Raw genomic sequence first — 22150 nt, forward strand, 5'->3', positions numbered from 1 at the left:
TGAGTAGAATGTCTAAAGTGGACTATCGAAATAGTGTAACAAATATTTTTTAGAATTTTAATTTAGAGTTAGATTATTTTAATGTATTAATAATAATTTATCAACTTACTTAATAATTTATTGACTCAAGTCATCCTGTGGCCCCCATGGAAGTTTGCTGAGCCCTCAGAACCACTGTCCTAAACTACCACTACATCACATACAAAAGTAGCCTTAAATGTGCAGAATTATAATTACATTTAATAAATATTATAAATAAATAAGTTATAATAAATTTTGCTAGGATACATTTGAAATCATTGTCTGGTTGCTCTGTTAGTCTGCAGAGATCTCTTCTGTATATCATCAGTGGATGTTAATATATTTGCTGTATTAAGTCTTAGATTGTTATTCACCTTTAGCGTTTCACGGCTGATTTTAGCGGGTTTTTTTTTTTTTTGCCTTTTTTTTTTTTTTTTTACATATGAACCACATTACATGTTACTACATTACACATTAGCTATTCATTCAACAACAATGAACTCTGAGATGGTATATACTTCATAGCTACTGTGTCTGCAGGGGCACTGAGCTCAAACTAGATAGGCCTAGAATAGAATGTTATGAAATGCATCAAATGTTATATAACATTCCAGTATATGAAATTCACTACAAGGACATGTTGTTTGTCCCACTTTTTACATATTTGAGCCATTTCTGTCACTTTTATTGCCCAGCCCCCCCACCCCCCAAAATATTCCTGGTTGAATTCTGCCCCTGCCCATGAGTGCCAAGGCTGGACATACAGTTTGTGTGATATTACAGTGCCATCTACAGTACAGAAGCAGAACTACACACTCAGGGGAAAAAAATATGAATTTGAATATTTTTAAAAATTCACACAGGTTCAATGTGAACACTATTATACATTGTTTATATTGCTGCGTAGAGTTTATAGATATAGATAGACATAGATGGCATCCTTTAACCCATAGATTGGTTGATTGCTTATAGACGGGGATGGTTCATTGTGACACTGCGGTTGGAACCCCTGATTACATCTCGCCGGAGGTTCTCAAGTCTCAGGGAGGGGACGGATACTACGGACGCGAGTGTGACTGGTGGTCGGTGGGAGTATTTATCTATGAGATGTTGGTTGGTGAGTCAGGAGTTTGTGTGAGTTTGTCTAAATTATACATCTGTTGTATTGGTTTATTAAATGAGCTAAATGTGTGTGTGTGTGTGTGTGTAGGTGATACACCGTTCTATGCCGATTCTTTGGTGGGGACCTACAGTAAGATTATGGACCATAAGAATTCTCTTAACTTCCCTGATGACGTTGAGATCTCTCAAGAAGCCAAAAACATCATCTGTGCCTTCCTAACTGACAGGTGACCTTTTACATGCACAGATCGACGTACATGCAGTTCTCTGGTCTTTATGGATATGGATGTTCAACTGCCAGGGTTCTGTCTTTTTTTGTGTTTGTGGATGTTTGCATTTGGTAGGGAGATTCGCCTGGGCCGAAATGGCGTAGAAGAAATTAAAAGAAATCCTTTCTTTAGAAACGACCAGTGGACCTTCAGCACCATTAGAGAGAGTGAGTAAAGCACCTGCTTCCCGCACTTTACCACAGATTTTAGAATTCAAATACATGCATACACATTTCACACTGCACTGAAATAGAATCTCTACTATTAGCACCCTTTACCTCAGCTGTTAAAAAAAACACACACACAGAACCGTTTTTTCCCTGTTCTCTCCCCAGCTGCAGCCCCTGTGGTTCCAGAGCTGAGCAGTGACATAGACACCAGTAATTTTGATGAGATAGAGGAGGATAAAGGAGAAGTGGAGACCTTTCCTACACCCAAAGCCTTCGTTGGCAATCAGCTTCCCTTCGTGGGGTTCACCTACTTTAAAGAAGACCAGTAAGAGATTTCTCTTTTTGTCAATTCTATACACTAAACTATTTCTTGGTGTTGGATCTCCACTTGATGTTCTGAAGCAAAACCAGTTGATATGAACTGTCACAGATAATCTGGTGTGTTTTTGTGCAGGTTGTTGAATGCTGTTAACAGTTCAGCAATGAAAAATGATCTCCCAGTATCTAAGAGAGAGGTACGACATGGATACATTCCTACCTTCGTCAGCTTATTTTAATTTAACTGCTTTATGGTCTTTAGAGACTGGATTTACCTCATACAGTAGACTCTGGATAGAGACTTCATATTAGACTTGGAATAAACCTGAAGCTTTTTGGAGGCAGGACTAAACTGATTAGTGCTTCTTGCGACTTTGGTTGTAACTAATCTTTTCATTCTTTTTTTCTTTCTTTTTTTTTACCCACAGGACAATTTAGCAGTAAGTGCTCACAGTCTCTCTGCTTAATACACAACTTATTAGGTAATTTATTATTTTAAGAGACTGATGACATTAAATAAAGATCGCTTTATTTTCCACCCAGCTCCAGAAGAAACTTCATTCTCTAGAAGAGCAGCTCAATATTGAAATGCAGGCCAAAGATGAGCTGGAGCAAAAATTCAGAAGCAACTTCAGCCGCCTAGAAAAGATCACCAAAGAGCTCGATGAAGAGGTGAGTGGGTGTCTCATCTCTGGAACTTCAGCAAAGTTGTGTGTAGGAATATACAGTGATCTTACTGCATCAATCACGACATACATGCAGTTCTCTGGTCCAAATGGATATGGATGTTCAACTGCCAGGGTTCAGTCTGTTTGACAATGTTTTTATTTGTGTGTTTGTGGATGTTTACATTTACATTTACATGGCATTGGTGCTTTGCACATGTGTTTATAGATAAATGGCAGAAAAGTGTTGGAGACATCTCTGAGACAGCTGGAGAGAGAGAAAGCTCTCCTGCAGCACAAGAGCGTAGAGAGTCACCGCAGAGCCGAGAGTGAAGCCGACCGCAAACGCTGCCTGGAAAATGAAGTGAACAGTCTGAGGGATCAGCTGGATGAAATGAAGAAGAAAAACCAGAACTCGCACATCTCCAACGAGAAAAACATCCATTTGCAGAAACAGGTTTGTGGGTTTGAGGAGAGCCTATCACATCCAGAAAACTTGCTATCTCTGTCATTCAGGTTCATAATTCAAGAGCATATGGTCTTGATTATCAAATCTTTTGAAGATGATCAGAGTGGCTTCATTTGTTAAAGTGTTATAACTTGGATTAGATTTAAGGTGTGTGTAAATCTCTTCGCAACCAGCAATGTCATGAGAAATGTAACAAATCATGGAAAACTGATTGCCTTAACCTGAGAAGATAATGATCAAACTTCCCAAATCTTTGCTTATGAAAGTCAATTATGTATCATGTATTGGGTACGTTATCATCTCTGACAGACAGCATGTTGAAGCCGCTCAGGCTGCCATTTTCACCCTCTTCTCGGAAAGTGATAACGCATTCAAAACATCCGGTAGTGTGGGTTTTCCAGGAAATGCGTGTACTCCCTGGACCTCTGCTTCTCGTAAATACTACCATGTATTGTGCACGTTATTTTTTTGACAGACATCGATGTCGTGATATTCAAATGATGTGGATTTGAAAACAGATGGATCGTAAGGTAATAATTATTTCTTAGCCGGCAAGTATTCAGTGAAGTGATTGATGCCCACGAGTGTGTTATGTTAGTTCTAATATTCCAACCGACAGCCAGACAGAGTTTTTGACGGACGTGATAATGTGCGTGAGGGGTGAACTATGTTTGATTTTTGGGTAATTATAAAATGTGCTGGAGACGTTCTAAATGCTTTTTGTGAAGTTCCATGAATTATTTTACTGAATGAAGTTTATTTCATGGCTTGAACAAATTACATGTTACTCAAGAGACAATGTTTGGCTTGTCAAAAATGTTACATTTGGAAAATCAAGTAATTATGTGTATTTTTTTTTTTTACCAGGAAAGAAGTGGTTTTGAAGTTGTTTTATTCTCTCATAACACATCTTTTATTTAAACCCATGGAAATGCAGATCATGTTTTAAATAATTGTGGAAAAAATCACTTTTTAAAACTGTTGTTCCATTATTAACCCTTAGCCAGTTTTGACTCATACATTATATTGTACATGCTACTGTTCAAAAGTTTGGGGGCCTTTTTTTTTTTTTTTTTTTTTTTTTTTTTTAAGAAATTACTTTAAAATACTGTTATTGAACAAAGATGTATTAAATTGATAAATCTATTCAGCACTGTTTTCAACATTGATAATAATAAGGAACGTTTCTTGAGCTGCAAATCAGCATATTATAATGATTTCTGAAGACTGGAGTAATGATCCTGAAAATACAGCTTTGAACATCACAGGAAGAAATTACATTTTAAAATATTTTGAATGGAAAACAGTTATTTAAATATTAAAATGTTGTTGTTTTAAATTGTTATAATATTTCACAATATTACTATTTTTACTGTATTTGATTAAATAAATGTTTTCTTTCAAAAACGTTTTAAAAATGTTACCGATCCCAAACTATTGAACTGTAGTGTATATAATATATAAAATGTGTGTTTTATGCATAAATATTTATTTGTTTGTTTGTTTGGTATTTTTTTTTTATGGTTTGAATGACAAGTAATTCATTCAAGAATGTATTCACAAAAGATTTATGTGAATATTTCATTCTTTTGTGACATTCTGTTGCATAGTCTTAAATCAAATTAATACAGTGTCTGTTAAAAGCAACATTTGGTTTCTTAAAAGTGAAGTTCCCAGAATTATGGGTCTGTATTCCTGGAGAAACCTGTCGCTATTTGTCTTTTTCATGTGTTATAAAGTAACAGAATGATCCTAGTAGCACACTGTCATTTCTCTATGACAAACCAGTGTGTCTCTCTGGCAGCTGGATGAGGCGAATGCGTTACTGCGGGCAGAATCTGATGCGGCTACACGGCTGCGTAAAGCTCAGACAGAGAGCTCCAAACAGCTGCAGCAGCTGGACGCTCATGCGAGAGAACTGCAGGACAAATGCTGCATGCTGGAGAACAGCAAGCTCACGCTGGAGAGAGAGAACATCAGCCTGCAGGCAGCGCTGGACTCAGAGAAACGAGAGCACACCCAGGGCTCTGAGACCATCTCTGATCTACTGGGTAAGTGTGGATCCCTTCTTTTGGAAGTATCATATCAATTCACACGCAACAGTGTTCATTTACAGTCCACCTCTTATTCATAGCACGAATCTCTGGTTTGGAGGAGGAAGTGAAACAGGTGAGACAAGCCCTATCTAAAGCTGAGATGGAGAAGAGGCAACTTCAGGAGAAGCTAACAGACCTGGAGAAGGTAAACACATACTTTTTTTTCTCATACTCATTCGCTCCCTTGTTGTGACTCATTATAGGCTATGGTTGTGGATTCAAACGTCATTTGTACCCCCCAGCATTCACTACTTCGAAAGCTATGAAGTTGATGTACTGGTGTTTACTCTCTCTTATTATGGCATTTTATGTTCAGCCCCTCTTCTAATATCTGTGTGTGTGTGTGTGTGCCCAATAGGAGAAGAGCAATAACCAGATTGACATGACCTATAAGCTGAAGGTGTTGCAGCAGGGTTTGGAGCAGGAGGAGGCGGCACACAAGGCCACAAAAGCTCGACTTGCCGACAAGAGCAAGATCAGCGAGTCCATTGAAGGAGCAAAATCTGAGGCTGTGAAGGGTATGAGAGCTAAGTGATCCTATGAAACAAATTCTGAATGTAGTTTTCTTTCCTGTATTGGCGTATTTCCTTATTAAAACAGGCAGTTTACACAAATTGAAGACCTTTGAAGACCATTTTAAGAATAGTGCATGACCGTCAAGTGCATTTTGAAGGGTGTAGTACAAAAGATGTTGGTTTAGATTAGGGGAGACAAGACCAGAGTTACATAGGAGAATTGATTAAAGGATGTATTGCTGATTTTTGTAAACATTACAGGATTTTATTGCTGGTTAACATGTCTGTTTTTGTGTGTTCATCTAGAGCTGGAACAAAAGCTGCAGGAGGAACATTCCTCTAAACTGCGTGTGGAGAACAGGGTGTTAGAACTGGAGAAGAAGAACTCTATGCTCGACTGTGATTATAAACAGTCACTGCAGAAACTAGAGGAACTGCGGCGACATAAAGAGAGACTCACAGAAGAGGTACTGCAGTGTATTCATGTCTTTTTGCTACACCTGCCAATGGCCAGTTAATTAAGAAAATTTACTGGCCATAAATGTCTATTATTGCATTTTGCAATATGTATTTTGCATTTATTAAGTTTTTTGTTTCTTCATTGAAATGTATGCTTTTATTCAGAAAGCATTTGTCAAAAGTGAAAGTAAAGACATTTATAATTTTACAAGAGATTTCTATTTCAAATAAATGCTGTTCTTCTGAACTTTCTATTTATCAAAGAATCCTGAAAATATATTATGGTTTCAAAAAAATAATAAGATGTTAAGAATGATAAGAATTTTTTCTTGAGCAACAAATCAGCATATTAGAATGGTTTCTGAGTGATCATGTGACACGCAAAACTGGAGTAATTTCTACTGAAAATTCAGCTTTGGTATCACAGGAATGAAGTACACAGATCTACAGATTCTCCTGATCTTACTCTTTGTCTAGGTGAAGAATTTTAGTCTGAAGATTGAGCAAGAAGTTCAGAAACGCACTTTGACTCAGAATGACCTGAAAGTTCAAAACCAGCAGCTCAGCACCCTCCGAACATCAGAGAAACAGCTCAAACAGGAGATCAACCATCTGCTGGAAATCAAACGCAGCCTGGAAAAACAAAACATGGAGCTGCGCAAGTATGCAACACACACGCATACAAACTTATTTTATAGTACACACAAAGACACATCTTAATAGCTGGTGGCTGAGAACCTTTCTTATGTTTTTTACAAAAATATTCAAATCATTCATATATTGGATCATTTTCCATCTGCGTTTCTAGGGAGCGCCAGGATTCGGATGGACAGATGAAGGAACTGCAGGATCAGTTGGAGGCAGAGCAGTATTTCTCCGTAAGAAGTCTAAACTCTTTCCCTTGCAGAAAAAAGCGAATACTCAAAGGTCTAACAAGATTGTGTGTGTGTTTGTTTGAGTGTGTGTATATGTGTGTGTGTGTGTGGTGATTGTGAGTGTATGGTAATTGTGTGTGTGTGTGTGTGGTGATCGTTTTGGTTGCCAGGAGTAAAAGAGCTTATAAATCAAATAGGATTATGTTTTTTGAAAATGTACAAATGCAGACAATTTTATGTAAGGGTTATTTAGGGGTTAGGGGATATAATATACAGTTTCTACAATATAAAAATCATTATGTCTATGGAAAATTCCCATAAAACATGGAAACCCAACATGTGTGTGTGTGTAGACGCTGTATAAGACACAGGTGCGGGAGCTGAAGGAAGAGTGTGAGGAGAAAAATAAACTCTATAAAGACATGCAGCAGAATCTACAGGAGTTACAGGAGGAAAGGTGAGATTTATATCCAATTACAAGCAGACAAATCACAGCCTAGTGTACAAAATAAGTTTTTAATCCACTGAATTTTCCAAAAATATGCATTACAACATATATATATATATATATATAACATTTCTGGGTCAAAATGCCAGAAAACATAACTTTTTTTTATCGCACTGCTAATTTAAAGTCTAAACGTGTATGTCAGTTTAATTTCTATGTACCTTTTTTTTCTGTTGTCTCTTTTTCAGGGATTCTCTTGCGGCCCAGTTGGAGATCACACTAACGAAAGCCGACTCCGAGCAACTGGCACGCTCCATTGCGGAGGAGCAGTATTCCGACCTGGAGAAGGAGAAGATCATGAAGGAGCTGGAGATCAAAGAGATGATGGCCAGACACAGACAGGAGCTCGCTGAAAAAGACACCACCATCACCTCTGTGAGTTACACTGCATTTCAGCTATAAGCCATTCACAGAGGTCACATTTAGTTGAGGAACTTGTTGGGTTTAACTGTCCCATCTCTATACAGTTGGAGGAAGCTAATCGCACATTGACAAATGATGTTGCAAACCTGGCCAATGAGAAGGAAGAGCTCAACAACAAGCTAAAGGAGGCACAAGACTGTAAGTGGCAGAATATGTTGACATCTATGTATATTGTATAATAATTTTATAATTATATTTTTTACATAATTTCAAAGTAATATTTTCAAATATTTAATAAGAAATTTAAACATTTGCATTTTCAGAGCTGTTTACACAGGAGTAATTTAACATTTCCACAGCTTCAGTAGCATATTTAAGATATTCAGTGCACATACCTGTTAATTTTTCTCTGATTTTTGAAATCTCAAGCTCTTTTCCACATATTTTTGTATGCCATTTGCATGGAACAAGCATTGACCCTCATCATCCTTAGCAAACTCATGATAGTCAGAGGAAACCTGTTGGGGATTTCGCTGTAACTCTGTAAAATTTGATTTTCAGACCTGCAGAATCTGAAGAATGAAGAGCAGTCCATCACTCAAGTGAAACTGGCCCTTGAGAAACAGCTGCAGTCAGAGAGAACTCTCAAAACACAGGTATACCTTTGAGCAAATTATTAAATCAAACTCAATTTGAGTCCGATTTCAAACTCAGATTTGCTCCGTTACTTATTTTTCTCTTTTCTATCTATCAGGCGGTGAACAAGCTGGCAGAGATCATGAACAGAAAGGAGGTCAGAGGTGGAGGCAGTCGCCGTGGAAATGATACAGACGTGAGGAGGAAGGAGAAAGAAAACAGGAAGTTGCAGCTGGAGCTTCGTTCTGAGAGGGAGAAACTCAACAGCACCATCATCAAATACCAGAGAGAAATCAACGACATGCAAGCAGTATGACCACTATTCAGTGTCTGAAGAATGCCACACTGCTCCACAGGCAGCCAGAATACTCGTTTCTTACTCTCCTTTTATTTCCTGCAGCAATTGGCGGACGAGTCTCAGGTGCGTGTGGAGCTGCAGATGGCTCTCGACAGTAAAGACAGTGATATTGAGCAGCTGCGCGGCCTGTTGAACTCTCTCAACGTCCAGTCGCTCGACTCGGCCAGTATGAGCAGCGGCCCAGACATGGACATTGACGAGTCACTACCAGGTACGGTTAAGGTCTTTTACAAACTTCTTTTCATTCTGTTGTCCCTCTCTATTCTTTCATAGCTTTTTCTTTTATTCACATTCCTCTTTTTGTTTTTCTCCACATTGTTCTGTCACCCTCCCTTGTTTCTGCTTAGTTTTACTCCGATATTCAGTTCAACTTTCACCCTTCACTTCACTGCAGAGCCTGAGCCCAAAGGTGACCTGCATGGCATTCAGTGCATGACCTTTTGACCTCTTAAGACTTGACTGGACATCATGGCAGGCTTTTTCTCTGGTGTGTTTTTATAAAGCTGCTCTGTTTTATTATACATGTCTTCCTCTCTGTTGTACAGAGATCAGACTGGAGGGCTGGCTGTCTCTACCAGTAAGGAACAACACCAAACGCTTTGGGTGGGAAAAGAAGGTACGTTTTTAGATAAGCGTATTGCATTTTTTAAAGAATGCTATGATGCTAAAAAATGTCCAGGTCTGGGTAAGTATGGAAAAATATTTTCCAGACTATTGCCCCTATTCAGTTTATAAAAATTATAATTAACAATTTCTAAAAATAAATGTATCGTACCAGCGGTGTGTTTTCATTACACAAGTTTAGTGATTGTCGATCACAACTGAATGAATTCAAGGCACACAATTTCACTGCGCGAAACTGTTAGTCTTTATTATAAACGGGACCGTCTCTTTTGAACGAATGTGCGTGTGCCACTCAAACCAGCAACAGATAAAGGAGCAAACAATCACCTCAATCAGACTGTACTTTGCTGTTTGGTGATCATGCAATATCAAACTATGACTGCAGTATCAAACCGATGTGTCCAAGGTTAATATACGCAGGTTAAAGCGTTTAATGTTTCTTCTCAACATTTAAGTGTGTTATCACTTGAAAAGCAATGAAAAAAAAAAAAAAAAAACGGAAAATAAAATATTTACAGTTGACTGTATTATATACAAAAAATAATGCTGAAAAAACCATTAATGTTAAATATGGTCTGAAAATTCTACAGAGAGGTTTGGGAATTTCAATCTGGAAAATGTGCAGGAACCCTGTATTAACATTAACATGACATCAAAATGGACCAATCAATAAAGTAATCAGTGCTTACATTTTTTCCCAGATTATTCAAAACAAATAAAAGTCAAAGAAAATAAGACAATTAACTACAAAGAGTCAATCTACTATATAAACAAAATTAACAAATAATAGTAGAACCAAGATGCAAATGTATTAAACTTTTTAACTTATTGCTGTAGTCTTCATTGTATTATCATATATTATGTCATATATACCATTTCATAATAGATCTAAATTAAATGCTATGACATCAGGGTGGATGTATATGGGAATGTAAATTAGTCATTAAATGTGTGGTCAGTGTTCCTATCGTTAACTAAAACTATTTAAAATGATAGTGAAAACTGAAATAATAGTGAGTGAATCAAATAAACCGATTTGATATGAATAATTAGCCAATTTCATGTTGTCTGCAACCACATGACGAATACTAATAACTAGGACTAAACCTCAAATGTCTTTGTGAACCAGAGCTAAACCACTAGAGCTGCAGTGCTAGACTGTACAGTTCCATGATACTTCTGCATCTGAAATCCCATCCAACCCCATCATGCAGGATTCAGTGAGTCTTTTGTTTCTTCTCTCTCCTCTAGTATGTTGTGGTGAGCAGCAAGAAGATTCTCTTCTACAACAGCGAGCAGGACAAAGAGCTTTCCAATCCTTACATGGTGTTGGACATAGAGTGAGTCCTTTCACCCTTCAAATCCGTTTCTTTAAATCAAATGTCCCAGTCTTGTCCTGTATCATTTTGACTGACTTGAGTCCTCTGTCTTCTTTTCTTTATCTTAATTTCTCTGGTATTCTTCAGCAAACTTTTCCATGTGCGTTCGGTAACTCAGACGGACGTTTATCGTGCTGACGCCAAAGAGATCCCCAGAATATTTCAGGTATAATGGCACACCACAGATACCACAGGCAGGGTATCAAGGTTTCTTTAATCTTGAAATCTGTTGAAGTTTTATAAGATACGCCACAAGGCCATAAGGATGACGGCTATCACTTGTCATTGGTTCCTCCAGATCTTGTATGCTAATGAGGGTGAGAGCAAGAAAGAGCAAGAGGAACCTCTTCCTGGGGACAAGTCCAGCTACATTTGCCATAAGGGTCATGAGTTCATCCCTACCCTGTACCACTTTCCCACTAACTGTGAAGCTTGTACCAAACCCCTGTGGAACATGTTCAAACCACCTCCAGCCCTGGAATGCAGACGATGCCACATCAAGTGCCACAAAGACCACATGGACAAGAAAGAAGAAATCGTCGCCCCCTGCAGAGGTGAGAAGAGGCTCTCATCTTACTACCCTTAATGGTTTTAAGTGAATTTTAAGTAAATGTTGTATTAAAATGTTCAAACTAAAATGACCCATTTCTGTTTACATAATTCTGTATGGTTCCCTGGGTCCTGGGAAACCTGGGAATATAGTCATATATAGCTTTTTACAGTATTTATTCAAGGAGAAATTACATTTTGAGAGCGCAAAAGTACTGTGAAATGGTGTAAAAAAAATTATTTAGTCATTTTTGTCCTTTATTCATCAAACATGGCTGGAAAAGTCATGGAGAAAGTGGGAAGTATTAAAAATGTTACACATTACATTGATCAAAAGTGACAGTATTACATTTATAATGTTACGAAAGATTTCTACTTCAAATTAATTCTGTTCTTTTGAACACTTTATTCATCAAAGAATCCTGAGAATAAAAATGTATTGTGTTTTCCACAGAAATATTAGGCAGTACAACTGTTTTCAACATTGATAAAATAAGAAATTATTCTTGAGCAGCAAACCAGCATATTAGAATGATTTCTGAAGGATCATGTGACGCTGAAGACTGGAGTAATGATGCTGAAAATTCAGCTTTGCTCTCACAGGAATAAATGACATTTAATGTCATGACATAAAAGTTATTTTAAATCGTAATAATATTTCACAACATTACTGTATTTTTGATTGAATAAACTACAAGCCTTGGTAAGCATTTGAGAGACCATTTCAAAAACATGTTTTTTGTCCCATTCACAAGTTTGACTCTTCTGTGCTTGCTTTCTCCACCCCCAGTGAACTACGACGTGTCTACTGCTAAAAACCTGCTGCTGTTAGCCTTGTCTCAGGAGGACCAGCAGAAGTGGGTTAGTCGGCTCATGAAGAAGATCCCCAAAAAACCTCCAGCACCAGACGCCCCTCACCGCTCCTCTCCCAGAGTTCCTGCTAAAGTACAAAGCAGTCAATCCATGAGGAGACCCAGCCGACAAATCCCTCCCGGCAAACCCAGGTGAGGAGTAAGCCTTGACATGCTCATTTTTATGCAAAAGTTTGGTAATTATGTGGCTGTGTCCAGCTCTATCTTGTGTTTTCATGTGGCAAATGTAGTTTATGCTGTGTCAGTTCAAATACATTGCCCAGATTGTTGTTCATAAGAGGAGTACATAAAGGCCTGGTTTACATTCATGCTTGGTGACCAGATCCTTTCAGACCAGTTTGTTAAAAAATGAAAAAAACTGTCATCATTTACTCAACCTCACGTCATTTCCTGGATGTCACGAAAGGAGATGTTTAGCAGAATGCCCAATCCACTTTTACCTACACTACAAAATGTTTTTAAAACAGAACAGAGCACTTTTGAACTGATTTTAGAATAATTTTATTTCCATTAGTGTAAACTTTTTCTAAAAGTTACGCTTATTCAATTTTACATGATTATTAATCTTCAATCCGTGACAGATTCTGTGACTGTGAGCTGTTTACATGCGGGACAGAAATGGCGGCTAGCAAACAAAAACAATCTCTAGCGTTCATTTTAATCATGGCTTTCCTTGGAAAAAAAACAAAGACGTGTGTGGAGCAACTGGTGGTTTATTGTTGTCTCACTAATTGCGTCATCAAGTTCTGCACTCCTAATAGTTTTTGATTTGACGGTTGTCGTAAGAGAAGCCACAATGTAAGATTGTGCCTCAACTTTTTTCGAAGGTAAAATATGATCACAATGGTCATTAATCGGCTAATGGCGAACATGTCAAACTAGCGAGCAAAGACTTCACATTTTGGCCCAGGATCAGAGGAATCTCAGAAATTAAAAAAATCTTGCATTTGTCTCAGACAGCCAAATCGTGGCCAAAATCATACAGTGTGAACCTGGCTTTAAATTATGTATTTTTTGTTAAAAGCATTTTGTGGAAATGACACTTTAAAGATTTTTAGTACTTTTTTGTCCTTTTGCTAATGCTAATGCTAATGTTGCAGTCTTTCTCTCTGGTGCCAGTGCCAACCAAACAGGTAAGCGCTGCCATTTATGTTGCGTATGAGAAGCATTTAACGGCTAACGCAACAAAAGCGCAACAAAACAGCTGCTCGTTTGAACTGTGCCACATTTATCAGCTCGGCTCACGGAGCGGTTTACTCACTGACCGTCTTAAACAAGCGACCACTAAAGGCCCCGATATACTCATGGCGAAGTTCTTTTTCGTTCTTCGTTTAGGGGTAAAACATAGTAGCGATATACTGTTATTGCACATCTGATGCCGCCCACACTGCTGAGAGCGACGGTTAGATGAAAATGTAAATATGTGCTGTGCGCTTTCCTCTCAATAAAATACACAAACAACAAAACTGAGAAAAGTAGTGGAATATAATTACAGTATTTTTACTGTTTTGTTGTGCATTTGATCCAAATACTATGGACGACCAAATTTTACCCTACAAATCTACTTTATCAAACCCTATAAAACAGCCCTACTTGGACATTTTGTTAAATAGCATCTTTTTGTGTTGCATGGAAGAAATAAAAGTCCTACAAGTGTGGAACAACACAAGAGTGAGTGAATGATGACAATTTACACGTTCATTTTTGTGTGAACTGTACCTTTAACATCTTGTTCTGTAAAGTCTGATTCAAAGATGGCCATGCATAAAATCAATGCAGAAGCTTTGGAACCGGTTACACACTAGAGTGCTACTCTACTATATGATACACAGGTTTGTGCACAACGTAAAGGAACCAACAGCATGTGCGGAGAAATCTGGCTTCATCTACCACAAGGGTCATGAGTTTATCCCTTTATTCTACCACTTCCCTGCCAACTGTGAGGCCTGTACCAAACCCCTGTGGAACATGTTCAAACCTCCTCTGGCTGTGGAATGCCAGAGATGCCAGATCAAATGCCACAAAGAGCACATGGACAAGAGAGATGAAGGTCTCAGACCCTGTGCTTCAGACCAGTTCAGCACTGGGTGAGAGGAGAACGCGACCGACCTGGAAGTTGGATGGAGAAAGTGTTGTTTATTGCAGAAAGCGTTAGGATCCTTCAGATACAAGAGCATTCATGGTTTGAATTGCGGTGCCTAACTAGCACAATAACATTTATGATGGCTAACCGGATGCAAAGCTTGAACAGTGTTACGCTGGGCTACTTTTTGTAACTTGGGATGCAAGGTGACAGCTTGGGTATTAACAAAGCACTTTTTCTCTTTTGCATCAAACTCAGGTTTTTAATTGTGAATAGTCACATTTGAATTTAAAGGCAAAATACTAAAAGTAAGCATCAGGAGATTTACATCTTCATCTTTAATGCATATTTAACATCAAATGCATACAGATGTATAGGTTTCAAAGCTTCAGTAGTCCTTGATCGGTGGTAAAGTGGTTTAGCTCAGTTATAGTAATTACCTCTAATGTGCAAAGGTGTAGCTTCACCTTAGCAAACTACCTCACTGTGGGGAGACTGCTGAAGGCTTGGCTGAATGCTCTCTCCTCCACCTGCAGGCCTCTGGATTTGGAGCTTCAGGACTGGCACTGGGCTCTGGATGACGTGGATGATGTAGATTATGACCACACGTTTAATTTCTGAGGAGCATGTTTAGGGTTGAAACAGGGTAACCGCTTACATAGAGGCTCTGTTCCAAAACCTTGTAAGCCACCTACGTAGGCTGCATTTAGATTGACATCAAATACACGCTGTTAATCTTTAAAAACATTAGTGATTTAATAAGATTATAATGCTATTATAATGTTGTGATGCGTAATTTTACTTTTTAACATCAACCATTTACCAAAAAAATACCATTCAAAAGTTAAATGTTTTTGAAAGAATATATTTTTATAATATTTTATTAAAACATTTTCTGAATGTTTTAAAATGCAATTTATTCCTGATGGCAAAGCTGAATTTTCAGAAAACATCACTCTTCAGAGTCACATGATCCTTCAGAAATCATTCTAATACGCTGATTTGGTGCTCAGGAAATAAAGTCACTTTTGATCAGTTTCATGTTTTCTTGGTAAATAAAAGTATTAATTTCCTTAAAACCGTACTACCCTAAATCCTATGAACAGTAGTATATGCAAGGCATAATGTAAGTCCAGCTGGTTATCTCAGAATTAACCCCGACAGGGTGATCAGGCATCAGCCTGAAGGGGTTTATTCTGAGATAACACCCGGCTGGATGTACATTATCCCTCTTATTACTCACTACTTGCCACATAAGTAAATAATTAGACATGAAATATTGATTTGAGTTTAAATATTTTATTAGCTCTTTAAATGCAAAGCTTCTGCGGAGAAAGCAGTTGCTAGCGCGGCAAGTTCAAACTAGACGGACATTTAAGGGATACGGTACGACAGTCATACCACTTATTACATGACATTTTGCAACATAAATAATTATGGGGATAAGAGATGTTGATTTGAGATGAAACTTTTTAAAATCTTACCTGTTTGTTATCTTATAGTTCATTACAGTGTACAAAACAATAGTCGCAAAATGGCAGAAGCTGCGTTTGTATGAAACGAGAGCGTGTCCATGATACTGGATGGCCTAATTAAATAACTGCACAAAATATTGATTTGACCAGAGTTTTAATATTTTATTAGCTCACCAAATGGAGAACTTCCACGAGGAAAAAATGTTCCTAGCAATCGCGCCGACTTCAGTGTCAGATTCCCGGATAAGCCTGTGTTTTTAGTTTTTAGCGGTTGTTATCGGGGAATAAGATACCGCTGGATGGCACGATCGGCCAATCAGAATGAAGTATTCCACAGTGCCAAGTAATAAGTCTAAAATGGTCCATCCACAATGACGAACAAAATAAGATAAATCATAAATGTAAATGTCATTATTAAATCTCATCAATAAATAGTTCAATCAAATTTAAAATGGACTATTTCATCTAATATTTGTATGTGCATTTGTATTTTTATGATCTTTAGAGTATCATGTCATTAATAAAGTGCTACACTAAACTCTAGGCTGAACACTAGGTTTTGGAACAGTCAGCGAGTGCAGTGGGATTTGTTTGGTGTTGAAGCAAATTTAAGCATGCGAGTGTGTTCATTCTTATTGATGTGAAAGATTTGGCCAATATGGGATATGGAGAATTTTCCATAACCTAACAGACGTTTCTGTACCAATTCCTCTGCTCATAAACACCCTCTCCACACTCCAAACCCACAGGAAGGCACTCTTGAATACAAAGCTGAATAGTTTCTCCAATCTTTTCCCATTTACTACTGAAGGAGAGGAGGTTTGTTCAGAGAATTGGTATTTGGCCTGCTTGTGTTTCTTATTTGACCTTTGACCCTCTTGCCCTAGTCCCCCTCGACTGGACGCTCCAAAGATGAGGCGAGAAGACTCCTCCAACAGCATTCTGAACAAATGAGTCCATTGGCTTACCGTGTTTACAAACTAGAAGACATTTCAACTGTACTGTAAAAGGAAAAAGAATGAGAGAATGTGCAAAACAGTATTTTTATTTTTAGGTTTTTTCTTTGTTCCCTTTTGCAATAAAAGTTTGCAACTGTTGTGTGTGTTTGCAGGTGTATTAATCTGCTTCTCTTGAGCATGATGGCATGTACGCTGTGGTGCTTTTTTTTTATTATTACCGAAGGATTTTTCTTTCCTCTTGGGTTAACATGTAGTGAAACTAACTTTCTCTTTGTCTTTCTCTTTCTCGATTTCTCCCTCTTTCTCTAGTTAACCTTATATTGGGAATCTGGTGCTGCTACATGGTGATTTGGGGTTCTTCCTGTCACATCATCAAAAGACCTTTGTCGTTACTTTTCGCACATTTTGGCAAATCCAAAAATAGTGAGAGATGCACAAATGTTGATGAAGGCTTTGCTGGCGTGATATGGCTTTTATTTTCTGGGCATGCGGTTGCTTCGACTTCAAGAGCACAACAGATCTACACAGAACTGAAGGGTCAGCGTCACACCAAACTTCTTATTCATTCAAGGCCAGAGTTGACCTGAACGCTAAGACTGAACCGGCCAGAGAATGTGGACGACAGCTGGTTCTGACCGTAGTCTTTTTTCTTTTTTTTTTTTAATGGCTGAACATAGACGGTAGTGCAACACACCACATAAACGGCTAGAAAACACCACTACATATGTTTCTCATTCCTTCATAAATGCAAGTGCAACTCTGGTGTTTCTTCTTGTAGTGTTTTTATCTTTATTTACCCCCACTGTGCGATCATACCCTCTTTGATCATGGATGCATCCCATAATGCTCTCCTGGACACCTGTGCGGCTCACTCCCTAGAATGAGTTGACTGTAATCTGAGGAGGAACCTTTATTAATAGGTGTGATTAACAGTGACCAACATCTAGATGTGAGCTGTGCATGTGGCCAGGAGTTTCTCAAACGTTTCCAGATTTGAAACTGATCTGCAGTCTGTTTTGGGCTGGTCATCTTATGAATTTGGTCATCGGCTGTTAAAAGTTCAAATTTTGATTATCATGCTACGACTTGAGACTAAAACTGAATCACCTTGCAAGCACATAACTGAAATGTTCATAAGACGGTGGAATGTCTAAAAAACATGTTTAAATTTACTAGAGAAGTTCTTTTTTTGTGATTTGAAGTGGTCAGTTTGTTTTTTGTGTATCTTCACCTTAGCAAACAGTGTGTATCTATGGGTGTGCTGTGAATGCATATCCGTGTTCTTTTACACATTATATATATATATATATGAATATACAGCGTATATTTGACCTGCCATCTTACCAGTTGGTTTGCTATTTATACAGGTCTGGGCACTTTTTTTATTTTAAAGCGTTGCCTTCAGATTTGCATGTTTTATATTGATGTACTGTTTGACCATAAAATGAAAAGCATATGTAGCCGTGTTGTTTGGAGACCTTGTATAACATTTGCTTATTTTTGTAAACAAAAGTAGTCAGTTAAATAGGTATATAGCTGTGAATGTAGTAAAAGGAAGTAAAGTTTTAATATAAACAGTGTGGTCATTCCTTTCTGTCTGCTTTTATCACACACATACATTATATATATTTATACATATGTCATCTGTACTGATGATAGTATTGCATACACAAAAAATCCTTTAAAAAAATGTTAAAGAATATTTTGTTAAAATACATCTTTTGCTTTCATTATTTGGGGTAAGTTGATCACCACAAAAGAATGGTTCTGAAAATTGTTAAAAAATATATAATATATTTATATTATATAATTAAAACACATTTCTACATTAAAGGAATGTTTGATTTATAAAATACAAGAGATCTATTAAAGTACTTAGGAAAGAGACAGTTGTGCTTTAGACCTTAAAATCATTGAAAAATTAATGAACATTTAAAGCTGCAGTCCATAACTTTTTGTGTTCAAAATTTACAAAAATGATACAATGAGAGTACACCATTAATCAATTTTACAAAGCGTGTTTTTGACTTATCCTGAATCACTACGGTAAACCTATAATAAGTATTTATATTGGGACTATTTTAGACTGGTACAGGTCGTCCCACTTGTCATAGACATAAACAGAGAGAAGGAGCTCCGGCTACAATGTTCTTCAGCAAGACGCATGCAGTTCTGTTTATTAACCACTAGAGCGCCAAAAGTTACGGATTGCAGCTTTAAGTAATAATCTTGTACTTGAACATTGTTTGATCTGAGTGACTTGAGTCCTTTGTGAGTTTTTTTTTTTCTTCAATAATATTATAAAGTGAATAGGCTTATCACAGCATCAGTAATATGTAAAAGGTGTCCAGTTCAGAAAACTCTGCCTTCATTATATCAGCATATGATACAGCTCAATACAAAACATTGCATATTTCAGCATATGTAAACATCATCCCTGTGAACTACAGTAAACAAACAGTCTGAGATCAGCAACCTGATATCATTAATCAATTTTAACAGTTCTTTAGCTGAAAACTGGTCCAAAACTATTTTCCTTTCTGAGAAAAAAAGACAAATACTAAACTACTAACTTAAAAACCATATCTGAACATGTACAAATGCAGGAACTTGAAACAACAGTTCAGGAAAGAAACCTTACTGGAAATAGAAGTAAGTATTAACAATGGAAGACTCAGGGGAGGATATTAGGTATGCATGCACTGTTTCATAACACTATTTGGTCAGAATTCTGATGTGACATGTAATTCATCAATTTGGTTTCCACAACATTCACATCCGAAATTCAAAGCAATTATACTGAAAAGAAAATGACTCTGCCCCGGCCACATCTCAAAACAAACTAGATTTGCATGTCCTGAAGAAAATACCAGTGCTTGCAAGGCAGAAAAACAGAAGTGTAGAAAAGTTTAAGATGAACAGAGGAATCAAAGTGTCCAATCGCAGTTCATTATTCAAATAGATATATGAAAAAAGATATTGCAATTCAATATGCAAATATTGTCATCACTGTTGCATTTAAAATCGGATATTTTCAAAATGTAATAAGTATTAAATTTACAAAAATAGATTAGCACACCTTAGATTCAAATTCTCTACAAGAAAGTATGAATGGTGCCTTGCAAGCACTAATTAAATCATACGGAAAGCATTATGATAAAAAGTTTTTTTGGTTGTAGTACATACTCACCCAGTCAGTAAATCTCAAAATCCTTTGCATTGCCATATAGAAAGTGCTGCATCCAATAGCAACTGACCTGAAGCCAGTTCATCTCTTTAAAAAACCTCCAACCCCACTAAATATACAACAAAAAAGTGCAAAGTCTTAATCCTGTTTTATAGCATGGGGTTTGTAGTAGATGACTGTAACCGTGACCCACATGTTCAGAACGGTCATGACGACAAACCGAATGAGGACTGGAGGAGAGAGAGAGGAAAGGTAAAGATGACATCTTAACCAAACAATCAACACTTGAGCGCTTACTGACCTTGTGTGTCTGCTGTGGTGATGACGGTGGTGAAGATCCGCGCTGACAAAGAGAGCAAACACTCAATATCAACATGGAGAAGTGCTTCATTTCTGTGTGTGTGTGTGTCACTTACCCATGCATGTGTATGTGGCCAGACCCCAGGTGAGAGTGCTGACCTGCCCAGAGTCCTTCGAGCGCCACAGACACTGAAGCTGTGCCAGTTTACTGCTGGCGCTGATGAATGTGCACAGACTCTGAGGGAGAACGGCAAAAACAGAGAAAACTCGTGTTGTGTTGTTGTTTTTAAATAAATAATGCCGTTCAAAAGTTTGGGGACAGTAAGATTTGAAAGAAATCACATTACATTGATCAAAAGTGACAGTAAAGAAATTAAGAAATGTTACCGACCCAAACTTGTACAATATTACACTGAGAAGTGTAGAATTTCTGTTTTCTCTCTCTCTCTCTCTCTCTCTCTCTCTCTCTCTCTCTCTCTCTCTCTCTCTATATATATATATATATATATATATATATATTTATTGCATGACTGGACAACATTCAATTTGTTACGAGTAATTTATTCAATTCTGTTTAATACTATAATGATGCAAAAAGACGCTTTTCCTTTAATCTCAACCTATTATGTTCAAATTAAGATCAAGTGTAAATTTGACACTAATGCAAATTCATATAAAGCGGTAATTGCATGTTCTCACCATGGCCAGATCAATCACCCACTTCTGTACTGTAAGAAGCTGCCACCCACCCACAAACCTGATTCTTGCAGTTAAGGAGATGGAAAACTATATAGGCTACATTAAATATTTTAAATCAGGCAGGTTTTGAATGTTATTGGGACATTATTATTTTTTTTTTCTCTCTCTGTGTCCAGAAAAATAGCATAACCTGACAATGTGGGCTTGAAGGATACAGTGCTCCGTATATGAGGCTGTGCTTCAGGTTTCTGTTGTAGTGCAGGATCAACAGGAGCACAATGACATCTGTGGACACACAAGCTTGAACATAAGCACTCAGAATCCAGTCTCACTTGTGAATAAGCATCAGAATGTTGTCTCACCTTGTGCAATGAGGATGGGATACTCCAGGTATGTGAGGGGTGGGTAGTCATAGTACATCTGATAGGACATGAACACTAGAAATCTAAACACACACACTAATGTTGTGCATATGACAAAAATACAATTGGATTTTTTCATTCAATGTCTGCATTCAGTGAAATTAAAAAATGTAAATATGCCACGAACACATCAATTGCACTTTGATGCAGCTCATTCTGGATGTCTGCGTCTAGCCTATCATGCATCAGTCCTTAAAAGATTGATTTCAATCTACTGTCTGTCAGTGAAGTTCTTACCCGACCAGCTCCAGCAGAAGACTGTTCAAACTGACTCCAGCGCTCGTTCTGGCCCGTATCAGCACGAATATCTGCGGGAACTTCAGCACCATACACACGAACAGAGTGCTGAAGTTGGCCAAATTCAGCGTCAAGTTACCGTCCATCTCTGTAAACTTCTGGTCCTTTAATTATCCGCTTCTTGGATTCTGGCACGAAGCGTTGTCCAGCTGTTAGCATCTGAATCAACGGCACTTCCGCACACATCAGCGCGCGAGATTTGACCCTCCACAGCGCCCGTAGCTCACCGCTTCAGCTTGTTCTTGAGAGTGATGGTGATGTGGTGATTGATTGATTGCACTTACCTTCAATTCAACTGAATAGCTGGGCCATTCGCAAATAGTATGGTGACAAATATTCCTTCATTAAAAAAGATTTAATATGATCAGGAATTCCCATTTAAAAGGTACAATTAGACAACCAAAAATGATAATAAACAGATATTTTATTGCAGATATTTAAATTGATCTACTCACTTTAT

At 37.7% G+C, this 22150-nt stretch overlaps 2 protein-coding genes across 4 annotated transcripts in view; one reads left to right on the forward strand and one right to left on the reverse strand.

Annotated features, from left to right (window-relative positions):
* Window positions 1-17490, forward strand: part of rock2a (rho-associated, coiled-coil containing protein kinase 2a) — a 48991-nt gene extending 31501 nt beyond the window's left edge. The window contains exons 6-33 of one of the 3 annotated variants that reach the window (XM_079855727.1): window positions 994-1138; window positions 1232-1370; window positions 1488-1579; window positions 1748-1907; window positions 2037-2097; window positions 2329-2340; window positions 2444-2572; window positions 2795-3022; window positions 4839-5085; window positions 5169-5275; window positions 5489-5648; window positions 5952-6112; window positions 6582-6766; window positions 6913-6982; window positions 7333-7436; window positions 7676-7862; window positions 7955-8048; window positions 8412-8506; window positions 8605-8796; window positions 8887-9055; window positions 9390-9460; window positions 10720-10808; window positions 10935-11013; window positions 11146-11401; window positions 12187-12400; window positions 14101-14355; window positions 14888-14997; window positions 17095-17490. In XM_079855727.1, coding sequence (XP_079711853.1) covers window positions 994-1138; window positions 1232-1370; window positions 1488-1579; window positions 1748-1907; window positions 2037-2097; window positions 2329-2340; window positions 2444-2572; window positions 2795-3022; window positions 4839-5085; window positions 5169-5275; window positions 5489-5648; window positions 5952-6112; window positions 6582-6766; window positions 6913-6982; window positions 7333-7436; window positions 7676-7862; window positions 7955-8048; window positions 8412-8506; window positions 8605-8796; window positions 8887-9055; window positions 9390-9460; window positions 10720-10808; window positions 10935-11013; window positions 11146-11401; window positions 12187-12400; window positions 14101-14355; window positions 14888-14972 — 3786 coding nt within the window. In that variant the 3' untranslated portion in view covers window positions 14973-14997; window positions 17095-17490. The remainder of the gene's footprint in view (window positions 1-993; window positions 1139-1231; window positions 1371-1487; window positions 1580-1747; window positions 1908-2036; window positions 2098-2328; window positions 2341-2443; window positions 2573-2794; window positions 3023-4838; window positions 5086-5168; window positions 5276-5488; window positions 5649-5951; window positions 6113-6581; window positions 6767-6912; window positions 6983-7332; window positions 7437-7675; window positions 7863-7954; window positions 8049-8411; window positions 8507-8604; window positions 8797-8886; window positions 9056-9389; window positions 9461-10719; window positions 10809-10934; window positions 11014-11145; window positions 11402-12186; window positions 12401-14100; window positions 14356-14887; window positions 14998-17094) is intronic. The other 2 variants (XM_079855728.1, XM_079855729.1) reach the window with 2 other exon arrangements.
* A 2150-nt stretch (window positions 17491-19640) lies between these two features.
* slc66a3 (solute carrier family 66 member 3) lies at window positions 19641-21908 on the reverse strand. The gene is made up of 7 exons (XM_079855730.1): window positions 21631-21908; window positions 21334-21416; window positions 21187-21256; window positions 20972-21029; window positions 20389-20509; window positions 20274-20315; window positions 19641-20202 (listed from the first exon to the last, which is right to left on the reverse strand). The coding sequence occupies exons 1-7, from the start codon at window positions 21774-21776 to the stop codon at window positions 20111-20113; spliced, it is 612 nt and encodes a 203-aa protein (XP_079711856.1). The 5' UTR covers window positions 21777-21908; the 3' UTR covers window positions 19641-20110.
* Window positions 21909-22150: the final 242 nt, after the last annotated feature.

The sequence above is a fragment of the Squalius cephalus genome, assembly GCF_949319135.1.
Source record: "Squalius cephalus genome assembly, chromosome: 21".
NCBI classification, from domain to species: Eukaryota; Metazoa; Chordata; class Actinopteri; order Cypriniformes; family Leuciscidae; genus Squalius; species Squalius cephalus.

What these genes read in the sequence shown, in the direction of transcription:
- slc66a3 (XM_079855730.1), bottom strand. Translation starts at nt 21,776, where the DNA reads ATGGACGGTAACTTGACGCTGAATTTGGCCAACTTCAGCACTCTGTTC. An exon ending in CTTCTGCTGGAGCTGGTCGG is followed by an intron (nt 21,417 to 21,630) that starts GTAAGAACTTCA and finishes GTGTGTGTTTAG; the next exon opens with ATTTCTAGTGTTCATGTCCT. An exon ending in GGCCACATACACATGCATGG is followed by an intron (nt 20,316 to 20,388) that starts GTAAGTGACACA and finishes TCTCTTTGTCAG; the next exon opens with CGCGGATCTTCACCACCGTC.